The 22,595-nt window shown below is 44.4% G+C and overlaps 1 protein-coding gene and 1 long non-coding RNA gene across 4 annotated transcripts in view; both read right to left on the bottom strand.

Moving 5' to 3' along the window:
- Positions 1-209: 209 nt before the first annotated feature.
- LOC139827862 (uncharacterized) lies at positions 210-537 on the bottom strand. Its single transcript, XR_011738953.1, has 2 exons — positions 399-537; positions 210-304 (listed from the first exon to the last, which is right to left on the bottom strand). It is a non-coding gene; the product is annotated as an uncharacterized lncRNA (long non-coding RNA).
- A 576-nt stretch (positions 538-1,113) lies between these two features.
- Positions 1,114-22,595, bottom strand: part of SMARCAD1 (SNF2 related chromatin remodeling ATPase with DExD box 1) — a 33,423-nt gene continuing 11,941 nt past the window's right edge. For 2 of the 3 annotated variants that reach the window (XM_065837464.2, XM_065837463.2), the window contains exons 6-24: positions 19,620-19,708; positions 18,121-18,210; positions 17,400-17,484; positions 16,292-16,671; positions 12,652-12,854; positions 11,523-11,613; positions 10,676-10,775; positions 9,675-9,734; positions 9,370-9,445; positions 8,794-8,929; positions 8,017-8,154; positions 6,646-6,741; positions 5,870-5,987; positions 5,574-5,695; positions 4,302-4,490; positions 3,304-3,422; positions 2,738-2,920; positions 1,990-2,099; positions 1,114-1,675 (exon numbers count right to left, since the gene is read on the bottom strand). In XM_065837464.2, the coding sequence (XP_065693536.2) occupies positions 1,614-1,675; positions 1,990-2,099; positions 2,738-2,920; positions 3,304-3,422; positions 4,302-4,490; positions 5,574-5,695; positions 5,870-5,987; positions 6,646-6,741; positions 8,017-8,154; positions 8,794-8,929; positions 9,370-9,445; positions 9,675-9,734; positions 10,676-10,775; positions 11,523-11,613; positions 12,652-12,854; positions 16,292-16,671; positions 17,400-17,484; positions 18,121-18,210; positions 19,620-19,708 (2,447 nt within the window). In that variant the 3' untranslated portion in view covers positions 1,114-1,613. The remainder of the gene's footprint in view (positions 1,676-1,989; positions 2,100-2,737; positions 2,921-3,303; positions 3,423-4,301; positions 4,491-5,573; positions 5,696-5,869; positions 5,988-6,645; positions 6,742-8,016; positions 8,155-8,793; positions 8,930-9,369; positions 9,446-9,674; positions 9,735-10,675; positions 10,776-11,522; positions 11,614-12,651; positions 12,855-16,291; positions 16,672-17,399; positions 17,485-18,120; positions 18,211-19,619; positions 19,709-22,595) is intronic. The other variant, XM_071808260.1, reaches the window with a different exon arrangement.

Here is a 22,595-nt window from a genome sequence, read left to right as displayed (position 1 = left end):
GCACAGCAGCCCCCGGTACCGGTCACAGCTTCCCGTGTCCCATTCACCTCGCGGGGAGAACCGGGGTCTCCGCGTCGGGGAGAGAGGGGCAAGGTGTCTGGGAAGAGTCGCTGGTGGGGATGGGCTGGGGGATCTAAGGGGACGGCTCGGCCTGAACCCCCCCGGGCTGGTGACAAGAGGGACCCGTAAGGACCACGGCGACATGCGGACACTTTCCACCACCCCTTTATTGAAGCCATTGTAGGTTTTAACCCTTGCCCGCCGCTGCCTCTGTCCGGGACCTGCCCGCAGGCACCTGGAGCTCCTGCGGAGAGAGGGGACGATTGCAGCCTCAGCAGCCGCCCCCCAACCGGGGGTGTCCCCTCCCCCAGGCTCAGCCGCCCCCCGGCCCCACGCACCTTCACGCCGTGTCCGTGTCCAGCGCGTCCTCGCTGCGGGCTCGGCTGCGCTGACGGGAAACAAACGAGGCACCAACGGCAACCAGACAAACAGGGGAACGCACCGAACAAACGCGGCACAGCACCGACCCCATGGAAACCGGGTACCCCGGCCCCGTTGCGGGCTCAGCTGCGCTCGGGGGGCGGCCGAGCCGGTTGGCCACGCCCCCTCGCATCTCCGCCCCGCCCCCTGTTACCTCGGCCCCGCCCCCTCCCAGTCCGTCCCGCCCCCCCCGCAGCCCGGGATGGCGCCGCCTGGCGGACACCGCGCGGCCCTGCAGAGCGCAGCGCCATCTCGTGTCCGTTCGGCGGCACCGCAGGCACAGCGGGGCCGGCCCCGGGGAGGGTGAACTTGGTGTTTTCTGGACGATCCGGCCGCATTTTCTTTAGCAAACAGGTTTTCTGGGGCTTCAGGCAGCTCATCCCATCTCAGCCGCGCACGTTTTGCAGCACAGCCACGGATTTCCAGTAAATGCAATCTGGACGAAAACTTTAATTTGGCCAGAATTCCGGTTTTATAATCAATGCCCTAACACAACTGTGATTAGAGGGTAATGAGACGCTGATAATTAAGCAGTGCTGGATGAAGCGAAGCCAGTTCGTACGGAACATCTCAGCTCGTTTATTCACAACACGCGAGTTGTCACCACCCCCAAATCACCACGACGTGAAAATATTTGGTTAATCTGTGGAATTTTATTCGAACAAGTTGATACAAAACGGTTACGGTACATCAAATGAACCGAAAACAAGCAGAACCAGACTCAAGCATTGTCAAATAAGGCACATATAAAAAAATCTACACAAGTAATCCAGTGAAACAGACGGTTTATATATATATATATATTTGGAGGTAGAAATAATTACAAAAATACTGACAAATCTTCAGCAGTAGCAGATTTGTTAAAACAAATAGTACTTAGGTCCCCATTTGGAAAAGCGATCTGTAAAATAGTATATTTTTCAGCATCCCATGTTGGTACATCTGGGCCGTTCATGTTTTTAAGCATCAAAAGAATGCTACCGGTGTTAAAAATATTCAATACCATGAGGAATACGATCAAAGGAACTACAAAAAGTTAAAAATGTCCATAAAACTCATGGTTGCAAGTAATAGAAGAGTCCTTGGGGTTCAACATCACCTTTCTTCCTTGAATTCCACAACGTATTTACATTTCAGAGACCTAAGGAAGCTTTTAGTAGTGTGGCTATATCTGCTGGGATGGTTCCTTCTTCTCCTGGGGAATGAAAACGAGTGTTAGTACAGCTCACAATATTCCATAGAAACAGACAAAATCCACATTCCCAAAAGCACACAAAACCTTCTCCACGTGCGAGTTTGTCGTTGGTTCGTGGGCCAGACTTCGAGCGCACAAACCAAACGATAACCAGCACAAACCCTCCTTTCTAGTTTGTTATTTCACGTGAAACAAAAATACGAAACAGGTATAAAACCGAATCCCAACAAACAAATAAAGGGTCATCTGCATCAAGCACCCTGGTTGTTTTCAGAGTAATACACTGATTCACATAATGAAGCGCAGAGACTCACCTGAATCTGCCGCAGTCATATCCTGCTCTAACTTCAGTTTCTGCTGGCTGATTTTGAGCATGGATTCCTCGATAGTCCCCTTACTGATCAGCTTTATGACTTTGACTTCTCTGAAAAATAAACCCAAATCAGGATAAATCCATTATTTTACAGTTCCTCTGGGCTAGTGCCAAAGGGAAGGACGCTCTGCCTTTGCAAAAGGGCGATACTGATCCCTTCTCGTTTTTCTGTGCTGCCAGCAAACTTGTTTTCTCCAGCACTTCCAGCCACCGCAGCGTCTGTCCGGTCACAAAACTCCATTAACAACACCCCCCTCAGCTGAAATACCAGTTATCAATTAGATCCTATCATCTTGTTCTGACAGACGACTCGAAAACAGCCCCTGGTTTCATTTTCCATCACAGGGCGGCACTTGGGAGCTCAGAAGCCTCCCGAAGAGAACAAACAGCTTTGCCAACTGGCCCCAAACACCTCGGATCTGCCTTGAAATGCTTCCCAGCACCAGAAATGTGAGAATTACAGAGAATTTAAGAGCACTGGGAAAAAAAGAGGAGACCGTAAATGCGGTTTGTGCCGGCAGCAACACTTGCTAAGACAATTACAACTACAATTACCTGCAAAAACCGGAGCTGGGTGACAAAAGTCTCTGCTTAAAACCGGAATATTTAATGATAAAATCTTGGCTTTTGAGGCTCTTTTGAGAGCTCGCCTCCAAGAAAAGCCAAGCACCGTAACTAAAGAGCCCTACCTTGTCTGACCTACTCTGTGGCACCGGTCTTCTGCTTGCTTATCGTTGTAGGGGTTGCAGTCGATGTCGTGAAGAATGACGACGTTTGCTGAGGTCAGATTGATCCCCAAGCCACCGGCTTTGGTCGACAGGAGGAATACAAATATACCCATGTCTGTATTGAACTGGTCTATGAGATGTATCCTGCGGAACACGAGAGTTGAATACAGATTTAGGATGATTATGATCTTTTGAAAGGGAGGACAGAGGCGTTGCAAAGCAGCTCAGAGCTCCACATGTTCTGCAGAAGGAAAAGCGGCACCAATAGTCCTCAGCAGTGACCTCAGAGCGACAGACCCATAGCAAAGCATGGAAAAAGATTTGGGGTGACCACAGAATACAAAGAGCGAGTTGGAGGACGAGGGGGGACTGAAGCACACGGAACAAACCCGAAATCCAACATTAAACCCCTTCCACAGTGACCACACAACTCTACGCTCTGCACAACAAAGGGGTTTAAGTCACGTCCTCCCCTCCATGCACACGTATATTTTTTCCTCTCGTCTGCAGCAAAAGAGGTCACGTACCGATCAGAAATCTGTGTTTTTCCATCCAATCGAATGTATCTATGCTGCCAGTGTTTTAGGAAAACTTCCAAGATATCCAGCATCATAGTAAACTGGCTGAACAACACAACCCTGTCCCCCTGGAAATGACAAAGCAGAACAAAAGGCTTACAACGTGTAAATTATGGATAACGAACTACACAAATACTTCACTGGTGGGAGCACATGATTTTACTTTGACTTAATTCCTACTTTTTCCAAGCTTAAAAGGCTAAGTTGATGTTAATCCACTCAGGACTGAGTTTCAGTGAAGATGTTGTAACCAGTGTTTCTGCTGCACTTGATCCACCTTTTGTCGGTGCATTAATCTGTTTAGTTACTTTGTGCTTAGGTGACTCTAGAAATCACACGTCAAATGCATACATGACAGACCTGCTCCATCTAGGAACAACAAAATATGTTCATTAAAAACTTAAATTTAAACCCTATTCCATATAATACAGAGCAGCAGCACTCTTCTGTCTGAAATAATCCAACAGATGTGCAATACACACTTGTGCAAATGCAGCATACTCTGAAGTATTATGGTACGTGCTCACTTGGAAAATCAGTCTGGATCTCTGACTCAAAGCAGTGAGCTCTTCTTACCTTGACACTGGCTTAACACATGATTATTCTGGTGTAACACTCTTATTCAACCGCCAAAAAGAGGTTGACGAGCTGTGAAAACGAAGGCAGCCCTCTGCACACCCAGAGAGCAGCGCTAATGTGGGATGAATATTCTGAAACTTAGAGAAATGGGAAAGCTGATTTCAGCTGCCTCTGAAGTGCCTGCGCAGGCAGGACCGCACATCAAGAGCTCTAAGTATCGCTTTGTAACGCTGCACATGCGCTAAATCACGTTGTAACACTCCACAACCGGGTTGCACACACAACCAGCAGGTGCTAATTTAACCTGGTGTTCAGAGCCACCCTTTAGATGGGCAGGAAATGAAGTTTTGGCTGCCTGCAGAACCAACCTTCTCCTTGAAGTCGGCCAGGATGCGTTCCAGCGCCCTGAACTTCCCCGAATCCAAGATCTGATCCATGCCCAACTTGTAGTCGCTGATGTGAGGATATTGCTTGCAAAGCAGATGCAGCTCAAAATCCGTCATGACCGTCATGTCTTCCAAGATAAGGTCGGGGTTGGCATCACAATGGGTGGGTTCCTGTGGGCGAAACGGAAGGGAAGTAACGCAATGCACGATTCCCACCAGGCAGACAAGAAAAAGCCAAAACCGACACATGATAAACATCCAAACTTTCTGAAGGAACAAAGCAGCACGATGAGACACGGACAAATGCCAGAGCGTGGCTCACGCGAGCGAAAAAGAGATGAGCTCTGCAACCCCAGCTTTGTAGCAGAGGATCATTTGTCGTTTCGCTTTTACTACCAAAAACTAAGAATTATAATATAGGCTCAACGTCCACAGCCATTACCCAGATCCCATCAAGCCCTATGAGCTTTGAGCCCCCTACCAGACCTCTTCCCATGAACACACATTCCCTAAAAGGGAGGCCTGGTCCTTGGACAGACGGTGAAGACATGGGACGCCCAGCCCAAGATGTGGGGTGGGCAGGGGGATGTCATGGCTGGAGGAAAGAGGGAAAGAAAAGCCACATCTGGGGAGCACGACGGGACGGGGCGGAATAAAAACGAGACAAAAATCCTTCGCAAATCAACAGTCGCTTCTCCCATTCTCCCCAGCCTCGACTGGCTTCATTTCAAAACAAAGAGAAAGGAATTGGAAGCCAGGGGCAGCTTTCTCAGAGCACTTTAATACTTGAGAGAAAAGCAACAGTTTTCCCCAAACTCCACAGGCCAAATTCCAAACAAATAACCCTCAAAACTTCACTGCTTGTATCTTCCCTGTTTTAGTTCTGCACAGCCTGTATTTCCTGTTGCTCAGAAACTAGGAATCAACTGCCCACCCAAGGTCTTTTTTCCTATGTACTCTGCTTTTGAATTTTAGGGCAGAGGGAAGAGGCGTTACGGGGGAGCTCATGAAAAAGGAAATGCCTGCAGTCCCACGGATGTTGTCTCCACTTAAAAATCTACGTTAAATACATACAGAGTTTGATTAGACCCCTGGATAGATGCGGAGAAATACAAAGCAGCAGCAATGAACGCAGTTCAGCAAAGACACACCTTGGACCAGTGGACTGACAATAAAAAGAATAATGAAAATCTATTCAAGTTGCATTACAAATGCGGAGAAGTTAAGAATTGCTTCTGAATCTCATCGCCTCACCTTGAGCATCAGCGTGGACATTGTCCTGAGCTTGTCGGTCGTGTAATGCTGCCGATGCAGGAGGGGGTGATTTGCCATTTTCCTAAGTTGCATCATCACATTTCCCATATCAGAGTTTTTCTCTGCAAACAAAGAATGTGACAGTTCACTCAGTACCTGAACTTACAGGAAGAAAAGAATGATGAGAGAGGATACGGTCAGTTTATGAGCATTAGACACTTGTGCAAAGTGAGGGCTTTGTGATCGCACACAACAGACGTGTGGGCGTGAAACAAGGCAATGAGCACCTCACACACCATTGCTGTTGAAAGTCTTCTTGAGCTTGTTGAAGAGATCACAGTAGAGTTGTTCCTGCTTCTCAGACATGGCACATAATTCGATGAGGTCTTTTTTGGGAGGTAGTTGTTTAAGGACCTGGCAAAATAAAAACACAGCAGGTAAAAACTGTGCTGCAGGAAACAGTCGTGAATTCTGCTCTATCTCAGAAGCTGCTTTTGAGCTGCTCTGTTCCCAACTCCTTTCGTTGGCTGCAACTTCACCAACTCAGCAGAATGCAAACTACTACTCAGATAACTACTGAGCTTTCCCTTTCTTTTATATATGTGATTCTAAATAGAAGAATTTAAATAGGCTTTGGATTTTGGAAGAAAAAAGAAACATTTTGATGATGGCGAAATAACTTACAACACACATTTCTAGTCATACACATGCACCAACACATACTCACCGCCCTTCAGTTAACTTTGTTAAAATAAAACGTGGTTATTACGAAGTCCTAAGTCTTTTTGTCATTAATGTGGAGGATTTCTCACTTCTCATCACTTACATAGCACTGAATCACCTTCCAGTCATCTTTCCTACCTAAAATGCCTAATTGCAAATAGCCAGTGAATAATAAGCATCAAAGCTGCAGCAGGTTCACGTTTTCACTTGAAAACTGCTAAAAGTTTCTTGCTCTCCCTGGATAAAGAGCTAAAACCAGCCCTGACAAAGTTTGATCTGAAATTCTAGTCTCCAAAATTATCAGGCTTTTTGAGAATATGAACCCAGCATTTTAAAGATGCAACATTACCTCATCTTTTACTCTTCTCAAGATGAATGGTTTTATTATCTGCTTTGCATGCGCGATCCTCTCCTTTTCATAGATGCTTTGTTCTTCAGCACTCTTCTAGGGAAAATATTGCAAGGATTCAGTCACAGTGTGAAGTTTGCAGCTGTTACAACACTACCTTCACTATTCCAACCTGATGAGACACCCAGCCAGAACAGACAGATCTAGTGCGGTGCCTCAGGGGTCAGTGCTGGGGCTGGTATTATTCAATATATTCATCAATGATTTGGATGAGGGAATAGAGTGAGTGTCAGCAAGTTTGCTGGTGACACCAAGCTGGGAGGAGTGGTGACACTGGAAGCTGTGCTGCCATCAGAGACCTGGACAGGCTGGAGAGTTGGGCAGGGAAAAATTTAATGAAATAGAACAAGGGTAAGTGTAGAGTCTTGAATCTGGCCAGGAACAACCCCAGGTTCCAGTGTAAGCTGGGGAATGACCTATTAGAGAGCAGTGTAGGGGAAAGGGACCTGGGGGTTCTGGGGACAGCAGGGTGAGCATGAGCCAGCACTGGGCCCTCGTGGCCAGGAAGGCCAATGGTACCTGAGGTGGATTAGAAAGGGGGGTGGTCAGTAGGTCAGAGAGGTTCTCCTGCCCCTCTGCTCTGCCCTGGGGAGACCACACCTGGAATATTGTGTCCAGTTGTGGCCCCTCAGCTCCAGAAGGACAGGGAACTGCTGGAGAGAGTCCAGCACAGCCACCAAGATGCTGGAGGGAGTGGAGCATCTCCCGTGTGAGGAAAGGCTGAGGGAGCTGGGGCTCTGGAGCTGGAGAAGAGGAGACTGAGGGGGGACTCATTCATGTTTACAGATATAGAAAGGGTGAGTGTCAGGAGGATGGAGCCAGGCTCTTCTCAGTGACAACCAGTGACAGGACAAGGGGCAATGGGTACAAACTGGAACACAGGAGGTTCCATTCAAATACGAGAAGAAACTTGTTGGGGGTGAGGGTGGCAGATCCTGGCCCAGGCTGCCCAGGGAGGTTGTGGAGTCTCCTTCTGTGCAGACATTCAAACCCGCCTGGACACCTTCCTGTGGAACCTCAGCTGGGTGCTCCTGCTCCATGGGGGGATTGCACTGGATGAGCTTTCCAGGTCCCTTCCAACCCCTGACATTCTGGGATTCTGTGATCTAACAGGACCATTCGTATTCTGAGATACCCTGTTCTGACACTTTCTTACTTTAAATGGCTTATTTCATCGTTTCATTTTCTAGTTTTTCATAATCTCATTACCCGTTCCCCTAAGATACCAATAAAACACAAGTTATGCAGCAACAGCAGTGTTCCAGCAAAAAAAAAGCAGCTATTTTCAGAAAGAATATATATAATCCTTACTGCTTTTGAAGAGAACATCCTCCGGATTTCGCTCGTGCTGCTGCTGAACATGTGCGGCATGACGAAATTCAAAAGGGACATCAACTCCAACAGGTTGTTTTGCACCGGAGTCCCCGTCAGCAGCAAGCGGTTCTTTGCCTGTTTGTCCAAAGTGGAAAACAGAAGCGAGAAACATTTGTCAACCGGTTTAAAAATGAATACTGGCCAAAACAACGCAGCTCTGGACAACTGACAAAACAACTTGATAAATGATAACTATTGAAACTTCAAATCAATTTCGATCTCGTGGAATAATTTCCTGTTCAAGTCACCAAAATGGTTTACAGATCGGTAGGGAACTGTGCACATTCCAATTTCAGATTATTCAAGAAGCCTAATCTGGATGTAAGAACAGCCTTCCTGGCTCTGTTCGGATCTTATTTGGTTGGTTTTCTTAAATTTATGTGCCAACTGTTCCTCCCATGTTGTATCTTCTCTAATGTTATAAAGAATTTAGGCACAAGTTCTGAATTACAAGCAAAAGCCACAGTTTAACCGCTTAAAGATCGCCTTCTTAAAAGTGCTTTTGACGAAAAGATGGCGTTGAAAACTAAGTTGTAATAAGTGATCATATAACTACTGTACCAATAGTACAGTGCTAAAATCGCAGCTCTTAGAGAAAGAGCGGTGCTCCAACTTTTTCCAGATGCTGCAGGCTCCGTTCTGCCTCAGCCCATCACTGCAAACCAGCAGAAACGGGAGCTGTCCCCAGAACTGAACGATAATGAAAGCTCTTACATTGATTGTCATGAGGTGCTGGTAGCGCACAGAGCTCATGTTCTTCAGCATGTGGCCTTCGTCGAAAATTGCATAGTTGAGCTTCAGCCTGCGAAACAGCCCTCGGTCGTCTGAGCTGCTGATCGCACAGTTGTATCTGACAGAGAAAGACACACATTTACCATGAACATATGGCTATCACAACGGTATTAAATGCCCTAGAACTGCAAAGAGCTGTGGACAGAATACACGAGGGGCACGATGTCAAAGCAACCAGAACACGGTTCACTACTAGCAATTAATTACAGTTTACTCGACGAGGCAGCGCTCTCCGTAACTTCCCAAAAACCTGTGCAAACCTATTACAAAGGAATATGTATTTATTAGTATTACTTCCTTAACAGAGAGACAAATAGTATCTAAAGCATCTATTATGTACTATCTGCCACAGTATTAATAAAATTCTAGTTAATCGCCACCTGAAGACAAAAGCCCGTTCCCTTCCCACCTCACCAAAATCCAGACTTCACGTTTTTGTGCCGCTAGAGGTCAGTGGAACCCAACCACATCCCACTGATTATTTAATTCTGCACTTACGTAGTCACAATCACATTGAAATCCACGGCTTTGTTATGAATGTCCACCCTGAGATGCTTCCGATCTTCTTGGGATCCTATGGAAGAACAGCGCATGCAATGAGCATAAGTACTTTTTCATATATATATATATATACACATTTATAACATAAACCTATGAAAATTAAGACTGTCCACAGAAACACAGTCAGCAAGTGATGTGTATTTAAACAACTGTCTTAACACTCCCATAAGCAATTATGTTTTCTCAGGCTGACCATGCGAGCAATTGTAGCACTGGGTTCATTTCTAGATTATGTTCCTCACCATAGTAAATAAGGATGTTCAGTTCGGGACACCACAGGTGAATTTCTCTTATCCAGTTATCTGTAAGGCATCATTAAAATAAAAAAAAACCAAGTCATTTATGCTTTTTATTATGTCTTACGCATTTTTAGATGCAACTCAGGATTAAACCAAACATCTGATTCTTAAGCAAATCCCTCTAAATCCTCCTGAAGTTTAAGAAACTCCACTTACACCTCTACATACATCTCAGTTTTTAATTCATGTGCATTTTTGAGAGCTATTAATAAAACGAGTGCTGTTGGATTTCAAAAGCACGCTGCAAATGGCCATTTCAAACGGGCATCCAACAACCTGAAGCTCTTCTGATGCGTTCAGAGAAATTTTTGAAGCCTGAGTAAGTATTTGACATCAAAAGCAGCATTTTCTTTCCAAATCCAACTTGCTGCTTTCTCCTGTCTCGAATCATTTAACAAAAGCAAATTTAACTCCACAAAAACCCAGTTTCTACTCAAACTCATGGGCTTCGCTGACACATTTTGTCCCACCACATTCTTCTTGCGTTCAACTGAGGCCATAAAACAAGCAGAACACACAACGAAAAGACCGCAAAACCCCATCATTTTAGGATTTGGATCTGCTCCGACACATTCTGTGCAGCAAAGAGGCAAAAAAACCCCACTGAATGTCTCAAATGCCATGAAACCCAATCCCAAGCACAGCCTGAAGACTGGGAGTTTCAGCCAATGTTCAGTCAGGAAAAAAGACTTTGATAAACACGTTCAAATTGCAACAAGCAGCTCTACTTTCTGTGAAGCATATTAAAAAATCTAAGCCCACGTTAGGTGTAATTAATTCAGCACAAGCACGCCTTCAGTGTGCTTTGCATTCCAACTCAAATTACTTAAGGCGCTGAGTATCTCCATAAGAAAATCAAGTTTTCTTTCACAAAATTATCTGTTTCACAGGCTGTCCATGAGGTTTATTTAAACAAACAAATGATTTTGAAGCATTTAACTTACCTAATGTTGAAACCGGCACAACTATCAAATGGGGACCCTTATTGCCCTCTTGGTAGAGATAAGCTAGGAACGCAATAGCTTGAATTGTTTTTCCTAAGCCCTAAGAGAAAACAAAGCCATTTAAATAAAATTTACAATCTGTGGAACATAATCATGTTTTGTACTCGTAAGATAATGACAGTGAAGCCGATGAAATCGTTCTGTTTAACCACATTGTTTTACACAAGACAAGCACAATCGCAGCAAACCTCAATCATCTTTTCAGCTCAACATTTGCGCATCAGGGATTCATCTTTCCCATTTATAAAGATTTTCGTTTTAGTTCAAATTCATCCCTTAAATCTTCAAAACTCTACCTCCCCAAAACAGCGCTGCAGACCAACGATTACCTGCAAACTAATTGTTTCTTTCCATTTGAGCCAGTTGTACAAAGGATTTCGCAGCTGTTTCCAAAGGGGAATTTAATAGGAAAATCAGATTTCTCTCCCACCCATACTCACTTTTGTGTCTTCCGTACCATGGATTTAAAAACCCATCCACCCATTCATGGCCTTTGAAACTGATGGGGAAATGTAGAAGATGGGCTCACTACAACTAAATGCTGGGCAAGTAGCATGAATTATATTTGTGGGCAAGGAGCTATTAAAATGAATGGTTTAGGATAACCTGTTGTGGCAGAAACTGCAGCTTCTCAACACTTGGAGAAACTGTTTGCAATATTAATTACTTATATTAACTGAAACAAATTACTTAGAACCTGCTTGGGGTTTCTGGGAAACGAAAGAATTTAATGAAGTTATTTTTGCAAAGCTTTTAATGGTTATTAAATGACCTGTTTGGCACTTACCATTTCATCAGCCAATATGCCGTTCAACCCGTGCTTATGCAGCAGCGCCAACCAGTTCAAACCAATCTTCTGATACGGCTTCAGCTCCAAACTGTTAAGAAATCAAGCCTAACGTGTTACCATTTTTAGTTGTTTCTCCATGAAGCACAACTGTACCTTTCTGTGATGAACCTAAGTTGAACATTACTTATATTTTAATGCGCTCCAGGCCTCCTCGTGTAGTGAAAAACACGAACTTCACTTAAGCGGTCACCTGAATACCAAAGAGCGTTTCTGAGCTTTCTAGGGAGTCAATCTGAGCTTTCACACATCTGAAATGATCCAAATGAGCGCCACAATAAAGACCTTTCTTCTAAAATCAACGATCCACAACCAATTAACAGCAGTTACACAACTGCTAATTTTTAAAAAACACAAAAAATCCAGTGGCGTTCAGCAGCTGCATTGCTAAGTTTGCTCTGTTGTACAATTACTGGGGGTGCTGGCACCAAACAACAAAAAAACCCACACGAACACATCACTGATCACCCCCAAACCCCAGCCTAACTGTCCCCCACCACACCCGTTTCCATTCCTCCTCAATTCTCTTTATTCCCAATATCCATTTGGAGATCCTTCCTAATTCACCTCTCTGAAATAAACCTTTCCTCCCTGGTGGCCCTCCCACCGGATACAGATTTCCCGATGATGTTGTATTAATACATCTGAATTCCTGACCGAGCTCTTCAGTCCAGCTGATAAACTTTACAAGTTTGCTCGGATCCACTTCAATTTGGCCTCTTTGAAATAGAAGGTCCCCTATGACAGCAGTTTGCTTTGATGTAAGTTGACAACTCATGATCCAATCACTCAGGGTTGGCTTCTACATTCAACAAAAACTGGAGCAAGTAAAACAAGGTATTGTGCACTGTTATAGATTCCTGGGTTTATGTTCGTAACCTCCTCACCTGCTTTCCTGATGCACTTAAAAACATTATATTGATTTACTGAAGTGTTGCACCTCACTCTCCGATAGCTGCAAAGTGTCCAACACTTGCAAGTCTACTTTCAGACACAACAGCTTTGAAAATCCCAGTCTTCAAGCATATCTTCTTATCAGACATCTAAGTATAATAAAAGGGAAAGGTACCTCTGATTCAGAGTGGAGGGTTGCTCTATGTTCCACCCGCATCCTCCATCCTCAGTAATCCTGGTTACTTGTTTTGTCAGTTTATTGGAAATTTCTTCGCATTTATTCATAAGCTTCAGAACCACGTCCCTCTCCTTAAGCAGGATCTTGCAGTTCCACACGATGTCTTCTGACAAGCCGGTAGTCTTTGTCATTTTGGTGAACTGTAAAATAATAATCATTAAAATAAAATGCGATGAACACGAGGTGCTATGGTGAAAACCCACGGCTGCTGCAGGTAGCAAGGAATTCAAGTGGCGGACAACAACAGCATCCCAGTCGCCTCAAAGCTCCAAATATTCCCTGTGCACACTGCAAATCTGGGCACCCGCAGTGAAGGTCACCATTTCAGCTCCTTGCGCTGTACATCTTAGAATAAAATAGGCAGTTTTTCTGCAGAATTTCTAGTGTAAAATACAGGAGCAACGTACAGCACAATCCAACAGAAATCCACAAGGAAGATAAAAAGGCACTGATTAGCATTCACGGGTGTATGTCGTCCTAGAATTCCTCCTTTAAGGGTTGTATGGTCCAGCTATCGATCAATATTGCCATATCAAAGCATACAAAAGCGCGATGCCCTCTACTGACCATTGGCACTATTGGAGGTTTGGGGACTTTTTGGGGTGGTTTTGTTCCATTTCAACAAAATGCAGAGTTTACCAGCTCTCAGGTGAAATCAGGCTAAGGCGCACGTGTCAACACTTGCAAAGAAATCTCCTAAATAGACACCTCTATTTAGAAATAAAAAGAGACATAAATAACGTGATTTTTAATAGATGATTAAAAAATTTCAACATTTGTTTTGATGCCTAAAGCTCTGGTTGGCATGAATATAAATCCCGTAATCTATATAATAAAGGTGTGGGGAAAGAGGCCATCTGTTATTAACAGAAATTGTATTGTTTGGCGTCAGCACGTCCGCATTCACCTCCAAGTTACAACAAGAATAACTCCAGCCAGCGGTTTGCGTGCGGAACACGCGGTGTTACCCTGTCACGCACAACAAAACGCAGATCCCCAAACGGCCCCGGGTTTACCAGAGCTCCTGAACATCCATCTGGGGGCCATTTTTTATCAAAGGGGGTGCAAAGATGTGAGACCATCACAGACAACCGAACCCCTAAATCGTGAAGTTAAGCCCGAGCTGAAGGTTATTTAGGATTTCACTGCTGTAGGGTGCGAGGCGGCCTTGACCAACAAAGCCCAGCTCTGCTTCAAGCAGCTCCCATTTCCAGCCTGATGCATTTGCCTCCTTGGTGCGAGGTGCCTCTGGACTTCCTGCTAGTTTGGTTTTCATAGTAGTTTGTAGGTGTGTGGTCAAACGAAAAGAGAGATGACAAAAAAGCCAAAGCCATCCTCCCTTGAGTGTCTCTCTCCCAGCTCGTGTGCTACTGCAGTGCACAAAACACAAGGGACAAGTCAGTTCAGCTTCGACTGCTCAGTTCTCCCATTGTCTTAAAAGCGAGAAGCTAAATATACGTCATGTCAGAATTTCTACGTGACTTTGCGCATCGGTTTAAGCTGGGTGTAATTTTTAAAAACAACAGGCATTGTTTAATTCATGATGCTAAAAGAAACGGATTGTTTTGTGACTCTGCAAAGCAGAGAAACCAGAGCATACAGCAAATCTTACACAGACACGTTTCTATGCTAAAAGGGAACTCAAGTGGTTGACAGTCCTAAGACTTCAAAATCAAAACCACCGTAGCATTGTTACTAGATCAAGTTAAAAGTTTATCTTAAATACCTGCTCTAAAGAGTATTTTCAAGCATTCTTAACTTCGCCAGCTTGAAATTTGCTTAAACCCATCTGAAAAACATCTCAGTCCAACTTACAAAGCTCATCTAGAATAAAGAAGCGTTTTTAATGCACGTTTTCCTGGAATAAGGTGTTCCATCTAGAAATAAGTCGGCTTTAGTCTTAATCTCAGGCTGAGAGCCTTAAGATCTTCCTCGATTCTTGTCATAATTAGGAGGTGGTAACAACTTCTAGTGCTTCACATTGTGTTACAAAATACACCATTAAAGTGAAAAGAGACCTTAAAACGAAGCCAATTTCTCTAATGCTCAAACTGAATCAGTTCTCCCCATTATTCTACCGCTCATTAATTAGTAGGAAAAATGCTGGGTCGCTGAGCTACCGCATCCTTACAAACGATTAAATCCACACCGAATCGAAACATCTGCTAAGACCTGCTGCAAACTGCTACCCTGGGCAAGTATTCACAATATTACACAAACATGTGGTGCTGACAGCAGCAATCTTTATGAGAGACACATCTGAAACGCAAACAGGCCCATGCAGCTTTTTTTCTGCTAAATATTTTACGGGGAGAAAAAGGAGAACAGCCCCGTAGCAAATATTTCTGCGAAGAATGAAGCTCAGGCAAAATCCAACACGTTTCGAAAGGAGCAGCCGTATGACAGATGTTCTGTGAGAAGCCAAAGGCTCGGGGCAAAACGGATTTCTTGTGCAGCATACCTGTACCCGGGGTTTTTTTTCAAATATCTTCCTCTTTTCTCCCCCCTTTGCAACACAACATACAAAGATCGTTTTGTTTTCCCTTAAAAATCTGTTTAGTGTATCTTATTGTTTGTGGTAAAACACTTCACCCACCAAATAATAAATGTTGTTGTCTTAAACATATTGAAATGTGTTCTGCTCTGACAAAATACACAGACAGATCTCGCATACATCAGTGGGGGAAGCTTCAGAACAAATACTGATGAAAAGCCATGTCAATTAGTCTGTTAAAAGGCCTACGTTCAGTTACTGGTTTAAAATCCAAAGTGCTAACAAATTAAAACGAGACAATGTGCTGTAACGCACTTCAAATTTCCTACCAGGACGCTGCTCTTACCAGGTCTGATGTCTTGCAGTTAACTGAAACTGCAGGAAATGTGAAGGCAACAAACATTTGCAAGTAACATCCCAGAGACGGTAGGTAATCTACTTACCAAGAGAGAGTGTGTTCCCATCTGCTGTGGATTCTGGTTCAGCCTCCTGATGCTTCACCTCTTATTAATAAAAACACAGCAGCTCACTCCACTAAAAAAATGGCTGCATTGCTCAGCCAGCAAAACCATGCTGGAGCTGAAGGAGGTTAAGCAAAACACACCAAAAAAGAGACGAGTGTTTCTTGTATGAAAAGATCCATGCTGGCAGCTTCAACCATGGAGCTGCCCTGGAAGCTGCTGCTGCTGTTCAGGTGACTGCAGAAAAGGTCCTGCCACGTTCTTGCCCCTCCTGCATGGCTTTTCAGCGACAGGAGCTCAGAACAGCCTAGCAAACACCTCCTTCCCAACTGAGAGCTCTAATTTCTTCTTCTGCAGTGAAAACAACCAACTTTCCCAGCTCCAGAGTGAGTGACGGTAATGTCAGCCAATTAGCTCGAGTTTTCCAGGAAAATCACCCCTTAATTCATTCAAAAAATCAGGTCATATGACACTATTTGAAACGCTATTGGCTTAGGAGGAACGGAGCATTTGAGCCCAATCGGGATAAGGCCACCCATCTAAGGCTCCCTGGGCTGAAGCTGCTTTGAGTCTCAGCAGGCTGGGGAAAGGAAAGGGAAAGAAAAGAAGAATGCGGACCTACCAGAGCCTCCCAGCTGTTAAAGGGCCGGAGCGCGATTATCTTCTGAGCCTTTTTCTGAGAACACTGGGGGATCAAAGCCAGTTCGCTCAGGGAAGCATCCTGCAGGAAGCTGAGGATTTTGGCTCGGTAGCCGTCGTCCATCACCTCGTTGCCGCTGCTGTAGTCCTCGTCGAGGGAGCTGCCACCATCGTCCGAGGCCGACTCATCCTCCGAGCCTTCTGCTTCTCTTTTGGTGCTCCAAATGCTCTTTTTGCTTTCGTCCTTTTTCTGAAAGCCGTTCCGCTCGTTCTGCTTTGGCTTCTCTTCGCCCTCGTCGCTCGTGCTGTTGGCGGAGGCTTCGGTCCGGTCGGAAGCTTCGCTTTTGGGAGGAAACTCCATGCCTGTGCGTGCAATGTAGAAGGCAACAAGTCAACGCGTACTGGTTGAGGGGATATTAAAACACAAGGTTCTTCCAAAAAGAAAACTGATATAACACACAATTCCAGTATTTAATACCCAACTGAACAGCAGGCGTTGCTAAGGAAAGAGGAGTAAGCACAACGCAGGTCTGTTTAAAACACGCAAACAGCACCAACTGTGAGCCTAACACGAGCAATGCCAATTTGTACACTGCTCAAATAGCAGGAGGTTTTATGCAACACAGGAAAATCAGCTATTCTTTCCATTTTAATCGATCTCAGGACAGCGTTAGAGGTGAGACAACAAAAAAATGCACCTGTTAAGGAACCTGGAAGAGCAATGTGTTCCCAACCAAAATAACCCTGCTGTCTTAAAGTAAGATAGAGGTTATTTAAGAGAATGTGAATGTCAGCTTTGACACACTTCAAAGTATATTTTATTAGATGCCTATAGGTAATTATAACTTCTTATGTAAATCTGTATTAGCAAGGCAAAGAGATTTTACTCCACTTACTGAGCAAAAGATGAAATAACCATGAAACTTAAAAACACAGAAAAATTGAGTTTCGTTCTTTTACCCTCCCCATAATATTAATTTCAAGCATCGATGCAAGTTTCTAGACATACTGTCGGGACTGTACATTAGAACAGATTTATATCGTAAGCCTGTTTTATCTTGAGATAAAATGCATTATAAATCTGTCTTTACCCTCATCGTCTTCTGCAAACACTCTCAGGGCCTCCAGTGCCTCGTGAAACACCCAGTTATGCTCCTGAAGCACATCTCTCAGCTCCTAGTAAATTAGAAGACATTTTGTATTGTGGTAAGGTAAGCAAAAACTACATTTCTGTACATAATAACAAGGCACCAACATTTACTTTTAATTGCACGAGGCAGAGAAAACCCCCATAAACCCTACGATTCGTAACAAAGGAAACCAAAAAACCCTTCACTTTATCCTGAGATGCTCAGTCTAGGCAGAGCTGCTCCGCTTTTCGAAAGGGCAAGAACCCACAGAAACAAGCCTTGCTTCCAACAATTTAAAGCACAGTATTAAACTGCCCTGAGCAGTTGCTGAGTATCTTCAGATGCTAAACTAACAGAAAGCACACAGTGTATCGAGTTGTCCAGGGGAGAAAAGCGTGGGCCAGAGGGACGGATAATTTCCTCATGCGTTTTTATAACAGGTCGTCAAATCTGACTGTGCCAGGCTTGTTGTGGCACCAAAGAAAGTTCCATATAACCCTGATTACATAAAACTGCTCTCAATTCGTGGTAATACTACACTCCAAAAGCAGCAACAGGGAAGATCTTCCTACCCTGGGCTCTTTTTGAGGGTGCTGCTGCTGTAAGGACGGTTTCATTTGGACTACCGACAGCGGCAACAACTCTCTTAAGAAGTCAAAACCACCAGGAGACGTGAGCTCACCTCCTTATCCAGTTCAGGGAAGGTATTTTGCAGCTTCTTCACAAGCATCTCTTGCCTCTCCCATTGTCTTTGGGGTTCTGACTCATCCAGCTATGTTAAAAACCAGAAAGCTGTCAGGTTTCATGTAAATTACAAGCACAGAAAATACAACAACAACCACACACACAAAACCCACACAAAATCAAAAAAATCCAACCTAATCACTCTTGTTTACTCTCAAGGAGCCACTGGGAATGACAAAAGCACTCAAGACAAATCCAAGTTGCCAAAGTGGTACAAAGCCAATGCTCAAAATAAGACCACAACTTTGATAAGCATAGAAAATGTTTTCTCTCATCAAAGACTGGCATTCTTTAGCTGATAAACATACACAGTGCAAAATCACATGCCAAAATAGAAATCACTTAGAACTACCTAGATTGTATTTATTTAAAGTAAAGGGTTAGTGGTGATTGTGGATGATATTTAAGGCAGAGGATGTCAGGGTTACGAGTCAGGCCATTAGGTCAGATCGCCAAGCATGCAGTATTTAACCCACCAGAGTCTATAAACACGTCCACTGGTGTGTTTATATGAAGATTCACAGGTAATAAATGGACAAATACTGTGTTGCAGCACCACGAAGTCACAGCAAAACCTCGCAAAAGGTTTCACCCACAACAGCTTCTCTAACAGTGACTATCAGCCTGCAAAAAGTCAGGTTCCTATGTACCCATGCCAAAACTCCTACTTGCCACAAGCTGCTCTGTTATGTATCCACCACCAAGAATTGCACAAGTTCCTTCTCAGAGCTTTGAATGCAAAGTGGTTGCAGGTCTACTTATCTCCAGCAGAGATGCCAAGAGGTTTGATTCATATTTACTTTGCTGATTGATGCTATTTGCTGAAAGAGCACAAACTAGATCACCCAGCAGCTCTCCATGGAACAGAGCACAGGGCTCCTTTCCTCAGGGAGCCTATAGTATCAATAAGGGTTTGCTGGGCTGGCTGGGCAATGATTTAGTGAAGTCCCTTTGTGACCAAACCCAGGTGTTTAGTGAGGAGGAACAAACCCCAACCTCAGGAAATCTCACCTCGCCAAATTCACAGCTCTCCTCTGGGAAGCAGGGGAATATCTGAGTAATATTCTTCTTGCTTTCATGGAAAACTCTGTGTTTCCTTCATTTGGTTCTAACCGAGGACAATGTTTGGTTACATTGCAACACAAAGATAGTCCCCATCCTCCATCCAGCCTCCAGCGTCTACTGGAGAGTTCCCTTCCTCTACCAGAACTGGTTTTTAAGGATGTCTACTGGAATAACTGGGAGCTGCCCTCATGACAGCAGCGCATAAGATCTGCCAAATACCAACGTGAATGCGCAGGGATCATTACACAGTTCCTATTTATGAGCAGAAGTCAAAGTAATAGTTCCTTTAATTGTCATCAATACATACACAGCACCGCTGTCAGGTAATTCCGCTTGCTTTACAATGCAGAGAGAGAAAAAAACATTACTTACGTAATTAGATTTTGGCTTTTTGGTGACTTGCTCATTTCCGTTTTTGCAATTTGTGGGAGAACCTTTTAGCTTCCTTTTACGAGATGGAGCTTTCAAAAGAATTGAGACAGAAATTAATTAATTACTTTCATTAAATTCACTCCAAAGCAATAGGATCATTCAAATAGACGCTATAGTAGCTACTTATTAGCTGCACGAGATGTTTTCCCAGTCTCCATTATAGGCCACAGACACACTGAAACTTGAAGCAAAGCAGCTGCTTGAAAGTACATCCTTATTTACCTCTAAGTTTTTTCTAGTAGTTTGGCAATTAATCAAGCAATTACCTTTCATATGTAACAACTGAAATAGCTTTTTTTTTAAATAATTGCCACACATTTTATACACAAGTTGCATAAAGGTATCTGTTTCTATTCAAGCTGACTGCTTTGGGCAAGTTGGTGTTTAATCAAGGCTGAACCCCAGTCCTGAGTTGGAATATGAGCATCGCTGCCAGTCTGGAGGTGCTGGTGAAGGATTTCTGGCCCAGGTGCACAGGGGAGAGGCCACCACCAACAGTTTTCAACATTAAATCCAAACGTCTGAAAGAAAACTATGCATATTAAGTCAGTGATAACTAAATATCAGTGATAATCATATCACTTATGAACAGCCCATATGAGCCAGAACTTTGTGAGTATCTTTGTGCCCCAGTGATTATCAAGAGATTATCGATTTAGCGTTAAGACCTGCCCAGTCAGATGCATTCTGTCGAACGTCTTTATCAATGATCTGGATGAGGGGGCTGAGCGCACCCTCAGTGAGTTTGCAGATGACACCAAACTGGGTGGTAATGTTGATGTGCTGGAGGGTAGGAAGGCCACACAGAGGGGTCTGGACCGGCTGGATCGATGGGCCCCAGCCAGTTGTCTGAGATTTATCAAGGCCAAGTGCTGGGTCCCACACTTGGGTCACAACAACCCCATGAACGCTGCAGGCTCAGGAAGAGCGGCTGGAAAAGGACCTGGGGGTGCTGGTGCCAGCGGCTGAACATGAGCCAGCGTGTGCCCAGGTGGCCAAAAAGGCCACCAGCATCCTGGCTTGTATAAGGAATTCTGCGACCAGCGGGACTAGAGAAGTGATTTTCCCTCTGTACTCAGCACTGGTGAGGCCACACCTTGAATATCATGTTCAGCTTTGGGCCCCTCATCATAAGAAGGACATTGAGAGAGTGCAGAGGAGGTGACAAAGCTGGTGAGGGGCTGGAGCACAAGTGTGATGGGAGCGGTTGAGGGACCTGGGGGGTTCAGTTGGAGAACAGGAGCTGAGGGGTGACCTTCTGATCTCTGAACTGCCTGAAAGGAGCTTGGAGCATGGAGGGGGTTGGTCTGTTCTCCCAAGCAGCAAGTGATGGGACAAGAGGAAATGGCCTCAAGTTGTGCCGGGGAGGTTTAGATTGGATAACAGGAAAAAATTCTTCTTGGAAAGGCATTGGAACGGGGTGCCCAGGGAAGCGGTGGAGTCACCATCCCCGCAGGGGTTTAAAAGACGTTTAGGCGAGGTTCTTAGGGACACGGGTTAGTGCCAGAGTTGGGTTATGGTTGGACTCGATGGTCCTGAGGGTCTCTTCCGACTGAACTGATTCTCTGATTTTCTGAGTGCTGCCACGCACAGCTCACAAACGCAAGAACACGTTACCCCTATTCCTGCTCATTAGCTTTGCTTGAGGCAGCAACTGTTACCAGATCAAATTATTGTCAAATTCCTAGACCACGATCTGAAATAGAACTGCAAGTGAATTTTTACTTTTTTGATGAATAACTGCCTGTGGAGCTTTGCTGTCTGACACCAGCATCTCCGGCCAGGAAAACACCCCCAGGGCAGAAAAGGAAAGCAACAGCAACGCTTCCTTAAACAAAGGATCTGGCAAAAGATACCAAAAACCACTGAAAAGCCTTTTTCAAAGTCTGCATATTCCTACATATAGGCATAAATATATACACGGGGCACAGTTTGAAGCATCCAAAGACTGTGGCAATGGAGGGCGGGGGGCTCTCCTTTGCCATTCAGACCATGACCTTTTAAATTAAAACCGCATTTAGGAAGGATAATTCTGAATATGAACAGCGACCCTGGAAACCTCTTTGCCCTAAAACATACATGGGCTCTATATGAGAGTATTTCAAAGATCTCCCTGCTTTGAAGTTGCGGGCTGAGCACTCAATAGCCTTTGAAGAAAGAGCAATTTTAGAAGCAATTAAACTGGAGCAAAGGATCTGGAAAACTCTGGTGTCAGGACCCTATCAACACAGAATTATTCCAAAAGCGACCTGTGGTCTTACGAGAGCCCACACATCTGCAAACAACATAAAGATATCCCAACTTTGTGAAGACATTAACTTTGCTAGGTACAGTTGATTATTCCTTCCTGCTGGGGGGATGAAGAAACTCTCTTACTGCTAGAAGGAACCATCCCTGGGGTGGAGGGGCCTTCCAGAGGAATCCCGGTTATCTCTATACATTTTATGATCAACGAGCAAGGAGAAAAGCAGCTCCGGGGTTTCAAAACTGAGAGAGGCATCTGTAATTGCTTCCACTGCTATTTGCTGCTACCACTACAAAAAGCCCCCAAATTTATTAACGTGACTTCCCCTGCTATTACAAAAGAAAGTCATTTAGGTTTACATAAGGCTTCAAGGAGCACCCTCCCTGATACGATGGTTTTCAAAAGGTATAGAAAACACCACCAGAAACAAAGCACAAGCAGCAGGAATTACTGTAACTTTACAACTTTCATTCACGTGCATCTTTTCAGTGTGTCACGTCTAATCTTCATACCTACAAGTCACCTGCAAGGCTTCATGTTTTAGCTGCGTACAACTACCGGATTCAAGCTATAAATACAAGTTTTTGTCATTTGGAAAGGACAGAAAAATGCGAGGATGATCCGGCCACGCTTTCTTAGCAAAGCCGTGCCTCACTAAACTGTGTCTTGTC

This window comes from Patagioenas fasciata, chromosome 4 (genome assembly GCF_037038585.1).
Source record: "Patagioenas fasciata isolate bPatFas1 chromosome 4, bPatFas1.hap1, whole genome shotgun sequence".
In the NCBI taxonomy this organism is placed as follows: domain Eukaryota; kingdom Metazoa; phylum Chordata; class Aves; order Columbiformes; family Columbidae; genus Patagioenas; species Patagioenas fasciata.
Note: the sequence above shows the minus strand (reverse complement) of the source record. Positions and strands in the feature narration are given on the sequence as shown.